This window comes from Anopheles coluzzii, chromosome 2 (genome assembly GCF_943734685.1).
Source record: "Anopheles coluzzii chromosome 2, AcolN3, whole genome shotgun sequence".
NCBI lineage: Eukaryota > Metazoa > Arthropoda > Insecta > Diptera > Culicidae > Anopheles > Anopheles coluzzii.
In genome coordinates, this window is record NC_064670.1 from 98,020,921 (window position 1) to 98,036,034 (window position 15,114).

The 15,114-nt window shown below is 48.0% G+C and overlaps 1 protein-coding gene across 5 annotated transcripts in view; it reads left to right on the plus strand.

Moving 5' to 3' along the window:
* LOC120953876 (division abnormally delayed protein) overlaps window positions 1-15,114 on the plus strand; it is a 129,413-nt gene that overhangs the window by 98,692 nt on the left and 15,607 nt on the right. For all 5 annotated transcript variants that reach the window (XM_040374259.2, XM_040374260.2, XM_040374258.2 and 2 more), the window contains exons 4-5: window positions 2,849-3,419; window positions 3,532-3,718. In XM_040374259.2, coding sequence (XP_040230193.2) covers window positions 2,849-3,419; window positions 3,532-3,718 — 758 coding nt within the window. The remainder of the gene's footprint in view (window positions 1-2,848; window positions 3,420-3,531; window positions 3,719-15,114) is intronic.

The following is a 15,114-nucleotide window of genomic DNA, read 5'->3' on the forward strand; positions in this document are numbered from 1 at the left end:
TGTTCCTGCACATCGCATCCCTTTCCCTCGCCAACAAAACCGATCACCGTTGGGATCGCATTAATTGGATAGCCTTATTTGGCGAGAAAACGTCGCTTCTAAAACGTTGTGTGGGGAGCTTTCTGTTAACTTTAAAAAATCGACAGAGTGAGATGATACGAGAAACGGTGCAACATATTTAAAATGGCAACGGGGTGAATGAAACAAAAAGTGAAACCGCGCAACGCCCAAGCAAACACATCCCTGAGGAGAACTCGCGCAACCATCCCGCTCCTCTGCACATGTCGTCAAGCTGTGATTTATCATTTTATAATTTTTGCACCAGCAGCTTCCTTCCCGATTCCTTCGTTTCCTTCGTGCACGGGCCACCGCCCGCTGTTGGGTTGGCCGATGAGCGGAAAATGGATAAATTTTTATGACAATGTCATTTCGAACGGCAAAATCGAAATTTTACGAGTCTGGTTGCTTTTTTTTGCTTTATTCCGGCTGCTGCTGCTGTTGTATAATATTGCTTACTGCAAAAGCAAAAGTGAAGCTGCGCAGCGGAGTAAAGAAAACAAATCGATTGCGGGCCGCAAACCATCAAGCACACGGGGGTCGAAATAGGGGTCCAAGTGTGTGCGTGTGTGTGACAATAAATCTCGCGTCGATTTTTTTTAGTAGCGCCAGAATACACATCGTCAAAAGAGCGGACACGCGAATTTATGTGGTGTTCGTTTTATATTTTTAAAGCATTTTTTTTCTCTGCTCCACAACCGGCATATAATGCGTCCGATATTGTGGGAGAGCCATTTCGTGCATTGGCGCGTGCTTTGTGTTCCATGGTTCATAAAAAAGCCCCCACCATTACTTCAAACTATTGACACATTCTGGGTTAGGGGTCCAGTTTTGTGTACCGGTGTGAAAAAGATATTGTTTAGACACTCTTTACAGGTTTGGTGACATTTTTGACACGCTTCAGGGGAAAGTGGGGCGCTTTAGAAGAGTGCATTGGGTGGCAAAAGTTCAATCCAATAGCAAGTGAAGGCGTAATGAATTGATTTTGAACTGAATGAATGGATTACAAAACTATACAATCAACTTTTAAGCCATCCTTCCTGGGTTACAAACTGCACAAAAGAAACTAAACTCGTTTTAAAAACGTGCTAACCGGTTGTAACAAATTTCAAACTGTAAAATCATCACTTTTTGACGAGTTCGACTTGTGGGGGAGGGCGAAAATCGACTTGTAAAATTGCCAGACTACAAAAACTTTTTCGGGAATATTGACAGCGCCACGACAACGTGCGTTCGGTTAAAGTTTGCCTGCCACCATCTAACCGGCAAAGGTGGCGCTGTCACTAACCCATCTTTTCCCCCTTTTTTCCGGATTCCAACACGACCAGGACTCCCAAACCATTCTCCTGATCCTCCATTCCCTTAGTTCCCCCCACGACGCCAACAAAAAAAAAAGCGAGAGGAAGAACAGTTGCGTCCCGGTAGTGGCCGGAAACGATTTAGCAAAGCGAGAACGAGTTCGTCGTTAAATTTGTGCTCATCCGTGCTCGTGCAGCGCCCCGGCTAACAAATGCCTTTGGAATTACTCTCGTGTGTGGAATACACAATTTCCACCGATGCGAACGCGACGAGCGCAACTTTCGCAGCCTTCCGGAAGGACGGATGTCGCAGGCAAAATGCTTGTTTGTTCTACCTTGTGCTCCCGTAGTCCACGGGACACCGGGCGGTTATACGGAGAGGCATCCGATGAAACGCACGGCACGGTCAAACTATAGCATCCACAGTTCCGGAGCACTAAAGTTTGTGACTCACGTGAATTGCATTAATAATCTTCGATGCAAACGGATTATTGGATGATTTGTCCTTGCAGCAGTGTGTGTGTGTGTGGTATGCGAGCTGGTAGGGAAGTTAGGGAACGAGATGCTCAGTTATGAACAGGAACCAGGGATGGCTGGACGCTTTGGATTTTCATTCACGTCCCAGCCCAAAACATTCCTGCAGGAAATGCTGGCTGCTGGTTTTATTTTAGCTTTATTAGATGTTGTAAGAATCTTTAACCCGTGACTAATTGGATTGGATGAAATGGCTTAGGAAAGCTAGACAGAACAGGCAGCTGCTCTGGGGTATTTGTTCCTTTCTAAACATACCAATTCCAGGCAAACTTGTTTGTGATTAATATCCATCATGAAGCCATCAGCAAATTCTTGCGCCGTGTTCAATAATCCAATGACGATGGAATTCTTCAACCACTGAGTCATTCGGGTTTTACTCTCACCACATCAGGAATGTAGGAATGCATTCTTCTTCTTGTGCGCTTTCTCACCTTTCCAGGTTGTGCAAAGTAATGCCGTTTCCACTTTCAACACTTTCAGCGCAAAGTGAATGAAAATTGTATGCTTGGAATTGGAAGACGCCGAAGGCCAGGTTGTTTCGTTGCTGCTTATCCATTCTTCCTCAGTAGCCTTCTGGGTGTACATCAGACATAACTTCTTAGGCATTCTTTTCGAATGGAATGCGATGTGATAAAACAATCCAATCAAACCAATGCAAGAGGTTCTCGTCGTCTGCTATTTGTTGCTTTATTTGCTTTGATAATCTCATACAAGAGTTGTATTTGGGATCAAATTATGCTATCATAACAATCAGATTCCGACCAGTTAACTCACGACTTTAAGTCCACTTTACCAATATAAGTGACTCTTAACGAATATCCTGCTCATGCTCACATCCCAATGCGCCTTGAATAACCTATGAAATACATCATGCCATACGTCATGCGCGTCATTATCCACAACGCACCACTCCGTTGAATTAATCCAATTTTCATCTTTCCGCGTCCCGCTCGTTCCAGACTATCTGCTGCAGCTGCTGCAACAGTCGGAAAACAAAACGCTCAACCTGTTCTCGACCGTCTACCGCAAGATGTCGCCGCTGTCCCGCGAGCCGATCCGCGAGCTGTACGAAACCATCCGCCAGAAGCTGCTGGCCGACCATGCCGGGGACGATTTCGAAATGATGACGATTCTCTTCTTCCGCGATCTGTTCCCGGTCGCGTACCACCACGCGATCCACTCGGACGTTCACGGTACGGAGCGGGGCCGCCCGGCCAGCGCCGGCAACAGCAATCGGGACTTTCACAGCGACTACAAGAACTGTCTGGTGCACACGTACGACGATCTGAAACCGTTCGGCATGGTGCCGCAGGAACTGTCCAGCTCGCTCGTGTCCTCCGTCAGTGCCGCGTCCGTGCTGCTGCGCGCCCTGCGCGAAGGGGCCGAGGTCCTGCTGAAGCTCGAGGAGGTGGGCGTATCTGCGCCGAGCTGCCGGCAGGCGTTGCTACGCATGAACTACTGCGGAAGCTGCAAGCGGTACAACCATCTGCACGCCAAACCGTGCGCCGGCTTGTGCCAGAATGTGATGCGGTAAGGACAACGCCCTTGCACAACACCGCGCTTGGCTTTTCCGCGATGGAAGCCGCGCCGTGATGGATGGAAAATTAATCCAACAATGCCTCCGATATTTTGTCGTCCGCAGGGGCTGTCTAATCGAGTTCGTTGGCGCACTGAACAAGGGCTGGTCGACGCTGACGGAGGCGATCGTGCCGCTAATCGGTACCGTCCGCTCGGTCGACGGCATCGAGACGGACATCAAATCCCTGGACGGTAAACTGTCGAACGCCATCATGCACGCGATGCAAAATGGACCTCAGCTTGAAAAACAGGTAAGGGAAGCACACCGACACGCTCACGCTGTACACTGGGATGATTCAGTTGCGATGCAATTCGTGCCTGTTGGGCGGACGCATTTTAGGCGAAAACAATACCGTTTAGGTTTAATTTTAGAACCATCGTCCCACGCGGCATGGGGCGGTTTTGCTTTGGGGTTGGATTTAAACTGGCGGTTAAACAGTCTCGCGACTACGATTGCAAACCTCTCGGCTGCATTTCCAGCGTTAGTGCGTGTGAGCGGTGCGAGGTGAATGAATTCGCGCTAATGAAGTCTATTCATGGGAAATTGCCACTTGTTCGCTAAATTTAGTCAGACATCATCACTACATCACCGCGCACCCCAGTGACCCCTGTGGATAAATTAATCAACATTGTTCATCGGACACGCGTTATGCCGGCCGACCACCACACCATCAGGCACACCAAAAACAAACCAAAGCCACAACGCAAAACAACACGGACTGCACTTTGCAGTTTGCACACTTTCGTGGCTGAGGGAGGGGAAGGAGGTTTGTTTAATCATTTTACGCTTGGTAATTATGGGAATTAGCAAATCAGCACATCGCTCACTCATCAGCAAATCGAATTCCGGCGAAAGGGGTAGAAAACGTTCCTCGTTTGTTAGTCTGTTGTTACCAAATCGATCGATGCGAGCATTTTTTTTTTTTGCTTTGTTTTTGGAACCCTACAAATGGTCGCTGAACATTAGCAACATTTGGCCACTCTGAACCGATCCGTGCCGTTGCCGTTGGCTGACATTGGAGACATTGTGCTGCGTGCATGTGCTCCACATTGGTTAGAATTGTCACGATCGGGTTCAATCAACGGTTCGTGGAATCGCGAATTAGTCCAGCGTCAGCAAATGTCACAACGCGCCATTGTTGAAGTTTCGGTTGTGCCGAAGCCGGTGTGATTGGGCCACAGCTAGGCAATATGAGGAAGCGAAAAAACAAGCGAACTGCAAATCGTCACTCAGGAATGCTGACGTGGTCTTTGACCTGCACGCGCTAACGTTGATCGGGCAATTCTGGCTAGAATCGGGCAAGCTTGAAACCTACGAGGAACCACGGTGTATAGGAGTTAGGGTTTGAGAGTTTTTTTTTCTGCTTCTTCAACCCCTCGGCTATTGCGACGAATTTTGTATACATCACTAAACATGTGCCACGCTAAGCACAAACCTTTGGGAAGGTTCGGAGTTTTGAAGCATCTTTCCCCGACAGCGCGTACACCTGCTGACAAACTTCAATGGGTCGGGTTTCAAACAATGTTCCGGGGGTTTGACGAATTCTTGCCTTTTTTTGCATTCAACTTTGCGCTCCCCACAGCTAGCTCAGTGGGTTATTTGCAACCCTTGCACATAAGCTGGATACAATGACCCTAAAGAGGAAGAACAAAAAAGCTGAAACGGTTTGCCACAATTTAACTGACGATTGTGAATAGTTTGTTTGTTTATTGTACAACGCAAAGTTGTTAAACTTGGCACCAAACTCCAAAACGACTGGAGTAAACAAATATTTACCCGACGTCGGTTCATTTCATGCCAAAAACAAGGCCCAACTTTGAGACATTGATTCTCTGTTGGCATTGGTGGAGTTGCTGCTCCAGAGCGGGCTCTTAAATTAAAACAATTTGGCGTTTTTTCTCTCTGTGCCTCCCGTCGAAAGCCTGTTCAGTACGGTTAAGATTATTTCTCAATGGTACTAAAGCTGCGGTACCACAGCAGCCAGTGGAGAGCAAATGATGGTGATGACCGATGCGAGATAACTCCCTGTACACACACACACACACACAAACACACGCCCAGGGAGTCGAGAGACCATTTCCGACCTTGTAGCAGTTTGTTAGCGAGCGCCAAGTTACGGTGCAGCAACGAGTACACAACACACTCGTTGCCTCCGATCCTGGCCGAATGCCCCCTGCCCCTGCATGAGAGTGGCTGTAAGGCTGCGGTGTAGCAGCTTACACCCGGTAGCTGTTTCCAGCAGCACGGCCGAGAATCGGACCGGTACGTAAACGAGCGCATAACATATGTTTAATTCAGTTTAAACGAGTGCTTTATGGTTCTCGAGAGATGGAAGCTGGAATGCCCGGGACAGGGCAAACCTTGTGCAGAGAAACCACACGACGCGTTCGGCAGATAGTGCTGAGGGCCTTCCCTGGTGGAGGCTAGACTTTGTTGCCAGTCGTGTCGGCCTGCTCGTGCCGGTGCTCCGTGGTGGCGATATGGTTGGCGATTGTCTAGACACTGCTGCTGCTTGTGCTTCTTCGCCAGTCGATGGTCCTTTTACTCCGGTGGATGATGGCTCTCGTTAGAATTCCTGTAATTATGTTAATCATAAATTGAAGAGGCTCTGCGTGGCCTGGACGGTGTGGTAGAACCAGCGGACGTGCGTAATGTGGTTTGCAAAGGAAAGGTTTCAACCAACAAAAAAAAAAACTGCCATAAATCTAGCATCGTCCCACACCAATTCTGGGCATCACATCGCGCCGCGGTATCGATTATCTTGTCTTGTAAACTCGAGTCGCGTCCGAGAATTAAGTCAGCGCACGAAAGTGCCATAAACATTTTTCGGCAAACTAATTCGTCGATTCGTCAACCACGATTCGTCAACGACAGTGACCGTCTCCAGCGAGTCACGCCACGGTCGGTCCCCTCCTCTGAGTCATCGTCTCGATGACTAATCGAACGAGTACCGTTGACGGATAATCACCGTCGAAAACGCGCCCGCTAACTCACGCTAATCGTTCCTAATTGTGGTCGTTATCCTCGGCTGCGGGACCTAAGGCGGTCGCCCAGATCGCCCAGCCGCCAGCCTCGTGTTGTTTGGTCGCTTGGGAAATGATTTTATTTCCTTCATCTCTTGTTATCCACCATCATCATAAACGTCTTCGTCGTTGTGGGGCTTGGAAGCCTTTGGAAGATGCCCGTTTTTCTTCCTCCCAGCTAAGGACAATGCTAGTCTCCGACTTCGAACATCGAATGCCGAAACCGAGCAGCACTTCGAGAGCGGAGTCTTATCTAAATTGTTCCGTCAGGCCAAAACCAAGATCCAAAACCCCAACTGTTTGTGTGTGTGTTGCTGTGTGTGCGCTCGCGCTTTTGCTTTTGAAGGTGGGTGGCACACGAGAGACCTTGAAAGTGGTTCTCATGGTTCATTCCACCCGCTGCTGCCGCCATCACAGAGGGCTGTGAAGTTTTGTCCTCCCAGGGTGTGTGTGTGAGTGTGCGCGTGAGGTGTGCAATGAATTATCTCCCTTTTGGTAAAGTGTGCGCCGAAGTCTGCCATTTCTGGGGGCGCTTTTTTGCGGACTTTCGGCAAGGCAAAGTATCCCGGGAAGGGGGACCGCGCGGAGGCGCAGTGCGGCAAACATTCTTTTGACTTTCGCACAAAGTTTGACATTGAGAAATACTCGTTCGTACCTGTTTTTGGGGTATTGGTATTGGAGTGTGTGTGTGTGTGTCTGTGGTGTGCCGTTGCAAGCTTCACTCGGTAAAGCATGTCCACTGCCCGCGCGGGTGAACCATTTACATAGTGGTTTTTATGGCCAACGTCACTCTTTAAGACGCCGAACGAGACACGGACAATCAGTTGGACGGCTTTTTGGACGGAACTCCAACCACCTCCCTCCGAGATAAGATCCCGAAGTAAAAGTTGTAGCAGAGCGAGAGCATGCTTAAGATAATCTTTGACAATCAATTCATCCGGCTTGCATGTATAAAGACTTCACCAGATCATTCGCTCGGCGAGCTCAGCGTGTCTTTGTTGGCTCCGCATCATTTGATTTGGGGGCCTTTCTAACCTTCCTCAACCGGTCATTTCCGTTCAACGCTGAACGCTTGTATACGCTTAGCTTCTTCACTTTTCCGACTGCTTTAAGACATTCTTTACCATTCCCTTTCCTGTTCTTCCCCCTCCCTTCTTTCTGGGTCTCTGTTGCCCCATTGCATACGCTTTCCTGGTGGCGCGGTTTCCTTTTCTGTGTTTCCTCTATTCACTTTCGTTGCGCGCGCGACACCTTGTCTCTGCTGTTTGTCTTTGGTCGGTTGGTGCGGGGTTCAACATATGAAGGAATGTTCCAATGCGCCTGCTCTGGAACCCGCGTGCTACAGCGCACCAGAACTTCTTCCTCACCTACCCATCCCACCTCCCAAATGCACAAAGCGAAGGCTGCACCCTTGTGGAATGTTGCCGGCTCGGGAAGAAGCTTACAAGCGATGGTTCGCTTTTCGAGCTCTGCTGTGCCGGTTTTCCAGTTCTTAGTCATCCTTGGCTGTTGCTACTTTGGCAGTGGCTTTGCTTCGCTTTGCTGTGATGATCATCTTATTTAAAGCTCATTGCGTCATGGGACACACACACACTCACACACAGACGAGCATTCACAGAATGGCATTCAGAGAGAGAGAGAGAGAGTGAGAGAGACAGGGCTGTGTGCGTTGGAACAGTGAAGCGAGAGAAGCGGCGCGGCATTCCACGCCACACTGCCATTGCTCGGAGGCCATGCCATTGCAGAAAATAAAAATACAAAAAAAACCGTGGAAACAGATTCAATTTCTCGTTAAGTGTTATTGGTCAAAGTAATAAAACACACATAAAACAGGTTTAACTGGATATGTGTGTTGTTTCTTTCTATTTTTTGTTGTTGTTGCTGCCGTTGTTGTTTCGCTTGCTTGTTTGCTTTGTTTGTGTTGTGCTGTGCCCGGTTCGCAAGAGACAGAGAAATACATTCTTAGCCCCGATTGCAGTTTTGTTCTTTCGCGGGGAGATCTTCGCGCCCCTTCACCCCTCTCGCTTGACGCGGGTGCCCCCGGCAAACTCGTTAAAAAGGCGATGCCGCGATGATGCTCTTTTGCCGAACGGGCACCTCAGTTGCTTCTTCGCCCAGGGTTCCATCGTGTTACGTACGTGTGTATGTGTGTGTGTGTATGTGTACCATGACCACCCGTTGCGAGGTGGAAAGGAATTTCGGTTGACGTTTCTGATACCTTCGGGTCGAAGGAAGCAACTGCCCTGGGTGTAGGCCACGGAGCCCAGCAACGCTTTGCCGGAGATGATTTAAAGACAATTGAATGTAAAGTAAGCATGTGCATAGAATTTTCACATTTTGTTACTGTCTGTCCACACGTCATGTCCCCACAGGAAGCTGCCACCATCGCTTCCCACGTCCCACGACATTGCTTTCGAGAAAGGGAGTGAACAGTTCCAGTTCCGCTGATTATAATTTTGCAAATCAACGCAACACTTTCTTGCTGCTTCCCGAGCCCGCTTCACACTGTTATCTTCCATTTGTTTTTATGCTACTGCTGCAGCATAGCGTTCAGGGGGGGGGGGGGGGGCTGCTTAACGCGTCGTCGCTGGTGTTTGTTTTCTAACAGCTTTCAGTGCGCACATAGCGAACGGGTTCTTCGTTTTCGGGACTTTCATCCCGCTTGTTAGCTGCACACGAACGAAACGGCTTCACTTTTCTTAGCACTTGCTTACCGCGCGGCGAAGGTGTGCGTTGCACGGTTATGTTTCTTCCGCCTGCTTTACGCCTGTCTTCTCACGTGTGGCTGCTAGTTTGCCGTGGCCTTTTTTCTTACCGCAGCCGTTTTTTTTTGCTATCCGTGCGCGCGATGCACATTTCGATGCTGTTGTTGTTGTGTTTGCTCCATTCCCGCTTGCTCTATGTGTTGCCATTTTTCCCTTTTAGTTTTATGTTTTAAGTTGCGTTTCTTGTTTTGTGTGTGTGTGTGTGTGTGTGTGTGTTTTTCTCTCTCTCTCTCTCTCTCTCTCTCTCTCTCTCTCTCTCCTCTCTTTCTTCTTCTTTCATCTTTTTGTTGTTGTTGTTTTTTGCCTCGCCCATGCGAACTCTCTGTCCCAAACATTCCAAAACTACTTCGCTCTGTTTCGCGCTTCGCTTTGCGCTCTTCACAGTATCGAATAATCTTCATTTCTTCGATACGTTCGATATTTCGGCAATGGCAGCAAGATTGGCGCCCAGAGCCAGCCGAGCTGCTGCTGCTGGCTAAAAGCATGCTGGCTTCATTCACGTTCCCACATGTTCACGGGCGCGCACACACACACACACACACACACACACACATACATCAGTATGGGTATCGTTTTCATTGATGGGCCCGCTGCCAATGAACGAAAAGGGCGAGAGCGTACATCTATTCGAAATATGCCATTAACGATGTTGTAATCTTCGCTTACACGTTTCATTGCGCGAAGTCATGCTCCGCTGGGACGAATTTCCGGACGTTTCCCCTCCACAGGCCACCGGGAGGAGCCTCACGTGTGAACCGGAGGCGCATTACGCACGACACGTTTAGTCACGAAATTTGTTAACACATGGGAACTATTCTATACTGATTAGGTCAGATTATGCAGGAGTTTGGTGTTGTTTGTAATTAAATCTGACATTGAATTAACATCGTTTGAATGTTTGAAATTGAGTGAACGCGCGAAAATTTCACAACATGTGTTGAGTCTTCTATAATTCTAACTTATAAACGAAATACTTTTACTGAAGATCAATCAGTTTCAAAAATTTTATATCAAAGAATTGGAAGACAAACGAGAGAATTTCCTGGGTTATCTATTGAACCAAAGCTTCTCACACTCTACTGTTGGAATTTCGGACGTGCTCCAGTTTTATTCTTAAAATAATCAATAATTTTAAGCCGGTGACTGTCTGAAACTCGGATATCGGCCTGCCAGCTGTTTCAAGCAGAACAGCTTAGCCGCTGCTCCAAATGTTGTGCCTATCGCTCTGATAGCGTTGTCAAATGAAAGTCAGCTTAGTGTCTCCCAGTAACTGAACGGGATCATCTTCTTGTTTTTTAACTGGTCGCTGTCTCAGCTGTATGTATGTAGAATCAGGAGTTTTGAATTTACAGGATTTCTCTTACTCCAAAACTAAGGCTGGAGGAAGACCTCCTCCAGTCAGTCCAGAGTCCAAGGGGGATTATTTGGGTGCGAATGCCGCAAAGCTGTCTGGCGCAGAGGTACGGACAGGTTCGGAGCCGCCAAACCTGTATCAATGTTCAACACTCTCGAATTAGTAGAGTCAACAGCCGAACAGGGACCTACCAGCGCTACCACAAAAAAGCCCGTGAACCGTTTACGAACCCGTGGACGGGTGGTGGTAACCTATCGCAGAGAAGTTAGCCTGATAGAAGAAACACGAAACGTTTGAAGGCAAGGCAAGAAGTCACTTCCTCCATCCAAAATCTTGCACCACTGCACGCGGGTGATATGGTGTAAGAAGACGCACACAAACACATGCGCGCGTGTCTGCGTTCCGTCAGGGCGTCCCTGAACGTCTTCCAAAACGTTTATTATTTATTTTCCATCTCGCTGGAAGCAAGGGCTCGGGGTACGGTTCACTCCAATGCTTGTGTGGCAACCAAGGGTTGAACCTTTTTTTTTTTTGTTGCTGTTTGTGAGACCCAGAATTCTCTCTGCGTTCCTCCGCGTGATCGCTCTGCAAGGTTCGCCGTGTTAAAAGGATGGTGTCACTGCCACTCTTCGCCCGGGCCCTGGTGTGTGGGATGACAGAACAAAACGAAAAACGGGCCGAACAGAACCCGAAACAATTGCAATGCGCGCGCGTTTGCTTCTTCTCCTGCTCGTTCCGAAGGTCCGCAAGGACCACGCAAGGAGGTTGAACCCGACACAAACACAACGGACAAACAAAAACAAAACAAAAAACAAGGATACACAACACTAGAGAGCTCCCCTCTCACTGCTAACCACCCAAATGGTGAGACTTCCATCGTTACGACGCTGAATGCGTTTTCTTGCTCGCCTTCTTGTCCGGGGCTTTTTTGTCCGATCGTTCAACATTCTTCTCCCGGCTGGCATTTGACCACCCCGGCAGCAGCAGCAACAGCAACATCAGCAGTTCTCCTAGTGTGGCCATGCAACTTTCGTCGGACCCGGTTTTCGGGACGGTTTTGCGTTCCGCGTGCCATGGTCGCACAGTTTTGGGCAATATAGTCCCACACGCGGCCGCGGCGATTGCACTTTGCAGGCCCAGGGTGCGAGCTGAAGAAGGAAGCTGTTGTGTGGAGCAGAGCCCGCGTATCGTCTTTGGCCGCCGCGTGCGTCTTGTCCCCCCGCGCACATCCGGAATAGGTTTTGTTGGGAATCCTGGAATCTCACCGGTTTATGGGTTTGGGGAGTCATCCCCTTTTACAGACGGTGCCGCTAATTCTCTTTCTTTCTTTATCGCTGTTTTATCGTCGCTCGTTTTCTGTGGCTTGCCCTTTTTTTTTGGTTCGGTTTGGTTGCTGTTTCACAACATAGCCCCCGAACGCATACCTTTCTTCTTCTTGATTGCATTTTTGTGTCCCTGAAAAATGCACCAACACACACACACACACTCGTAATCCCGTGACTCGCTGTGAAAGAAAAACTGCCTTCATTGCTTAAGATCAATTTGCACACACGCCTGATGCCACACGATAGCGATGTTACAACATTGCACGGATTCCCTTCGCGTTCGTGTCGCGCATAACAGTTCCACTCTCGCCCGGGTGACTTATGATTGGTTTGATTGGTAGGCTTAGGGTTGGCTAGAGTGTGAACCACCACGGGACACGGGTAATTACCAATCATGTGCGAAGCTTAATAAACGGTTGTACTAATCGATATGTGATTTCTAGAATTGGAGAGGCTGCTTTGGGTTGTTTTTTGTTGTGTATATTGCTGTTGTTGTTCTTTTCCCCTTGATTTGTTGACTCCCGTTGCTAGCCTTTACCCTTGCCGGTGATCTCCGCACGGCGATGAGTGAGCAGTAATTGGTGTTTGCTCCCCTCGAGATCGACCCGTACCTTAATGATGGGTTTTATTTGCGCTTCCTCCCATGTCCTGTGCGCGTGTGTGTTAGAGAGAGAGAGAAAAAAGGAGCCTTACCAGCTCACCTTGAACTTTTTGATGTCTCTACCCGCGCCACTAGAGGTGTGATCTGATGAAATAATGGCTTACTGTTGTTGTTGATGCTTTTTTTTTCGCCAATTTTATTATCTTCCTTATTACTGCCGGGATGACCCGTCAGAAAATCAATTACACGTGTGATTGAATCGCTCCTGCGCGCACAGAGCACAACAAAAACCCACACATGTAAAGGTGCGTTCCGGGTACTCTGGAAAGAATTTGTGAATGATTTCGACACACAATTTGCAAATTTTCATGCTGCATGTGGCGCTGCATATAAAAAAGGGATTATCATCCTAATTGATCGTGCCTTGTGCATGTTAAATTCAGGATCACCTTCAGGTTGTTGCGGGTTGCTGTGTTCAAAATTGATTCATTCCAGGAAAAAAGGAATGCTCTCGTCAAACGCTTAAACGATCTCGCTCTTGTGCTGTGCGTTCGCTCTTGACCGGTTTGACCATTTTGACATTGTGCAATGATGTTGCGCGGTGTCATTTGAGGATGATATTTTGCTTGGGACGATAAGCACAGTCACGTCTTTTGCGTCTCACGACTGATGCGATCGGAACGAGATTTGAGTTTTTGTTTATAAAATTTTATCGATTTAAGCAAGAAGGACTCTCGGCTTGCATAGATTTAACTCGTTTTGTGCTTATTCATTGCATTAATTACGTTGCAGATCATATTTTTTTAGCGATAGATTTGTCATCCAAAAGTCCTTCGATAGAGGGTACTTGAGGGTCACGTTTTGATTGCTTCCAAATACCAAACGTGGGTAATATACATTATCATAAAAAGTTTATTTTTTCGGAGGTTCGTAGCTTACCGCCCGCTTGAGTCTTTTCCCATACAATGTTCTTATTTGCGGCTAATTCTACCGCACAGCCGTCGGTGGGCTCATATTTGAACATTGTCATGCATCTCTTTTGTGTTGGCAGAAAGTAAAATACACCCACGTACAAACAATTTCCACATTACTATCTTCTTCGGTCCTCTTTTTTAACTCACTTTGCAAATCAAAAAAAATGTTTGCCTTTTTTTTTATTCAGAAAAGCTTGCATGCCGATTTTACTCAGCATAAAATCTCTCTCTCCCAACATACATACATCCACACACACACACACACGTATACACAGCCAAACGCTTACATGTGATGATAAATGATCATATTTCGTGAGAATTTCCAACCGAAAACCAAACGCACCTCCCACTCCCACCGACATGAATACACACATTCGCAAAGGGTGAGCGAGACGGCGCAAAGAATGGAATTTAATCCACCGCTCGCCACCCCCCGTGCTCGTGTTCTTCAACCCCTTGGGGCTTGGGCCTGCAGTTCCAGCAGATCCTCAGTCTCGATCTACACACGTTCCTCGAGCAGTCGTCGTCGTCTTCGTTGATGCGTTCCCGTTCGCTCAGCTCGCCTTGAAGCGCTACGGCTTTTCGGAGGGGGGCTTTTGATCAAGCAGGCAGTGCCGCGTGGATTCCTTGCATCGAAAGATTTCAAATAAGCGAGCGAGAAAACAGAAGAAGGAAAAAAACCGCTCGCACACACGCACCAACCAACCGGGGGCTCGCAAGCGGCTGGAGATGGGATGGAGGGAACGCGCGCAGCTACAAGATGCCCGGGCCACAAGCAGCGCGGACGAAAATCCGGAGAAACGGTGGAAAATTGGGAAGCACAAAGTGTGAGAAACGTTAGCCATGAATCACTCTCCACTGATTTTCGGATTTCAGCGACAACGGGCCGAGATCGAAAGCGATCGACGAAGCGCAAGATCAAGCGCGCGGGGAGAAGCAACGAGCGAGCGCAAACTAAAGGTTGCAATGAAAACTGCCAAAACAGCAGGGAAGGGAGCAAAAAAAGCACAAAACACACACACACATACATACACCCTTTCCTTCTAAGTTTTTCCATGCCCTTACGACTTGTCCCCTGGGAAGGGAAAGAGACCGTTGTTCCGAGCGCCTGCAGCTCTTCTTCCTTTCTTATGATGCACACTAATCATTTCTTTAGCATTTTTCAGTTTATTTGTTGCATTCTTTACAACGGAGGGAAGAAGGCGGAATGCAGAAAAGTGTTGCCTTCTCGTTCGCACTGGCAGCGTTTCGTCGGTTTTATGCTTATCACATTATTTGGCTCTTTTGTGAAGCTTTTTTCACCTTTTGCTCACCTTTTCGGTCTCTTTATTGACACCCATTGAAGATGTTTCGCACAAAAGCGAGACACAGAGAGCAAGGGAAAGGGTGACTGGTAGGTAAGCGAGTATGTAACAACAATATTTATGGCCAAAAAGATAGCATTCCACCCTGTTGCCGCAACCTGTTTGACCAGGGTGAGTAAGCAAACAATCTAGCTATTTATTGGGTGTTTATTATGACACTGCATTTCTGTGTGCTGCCTGAGGTTGCAAGAGAGGTTTAAGGGCGCGTCCGAGCGTTTAACTTTGTTTTATTAATGAAAT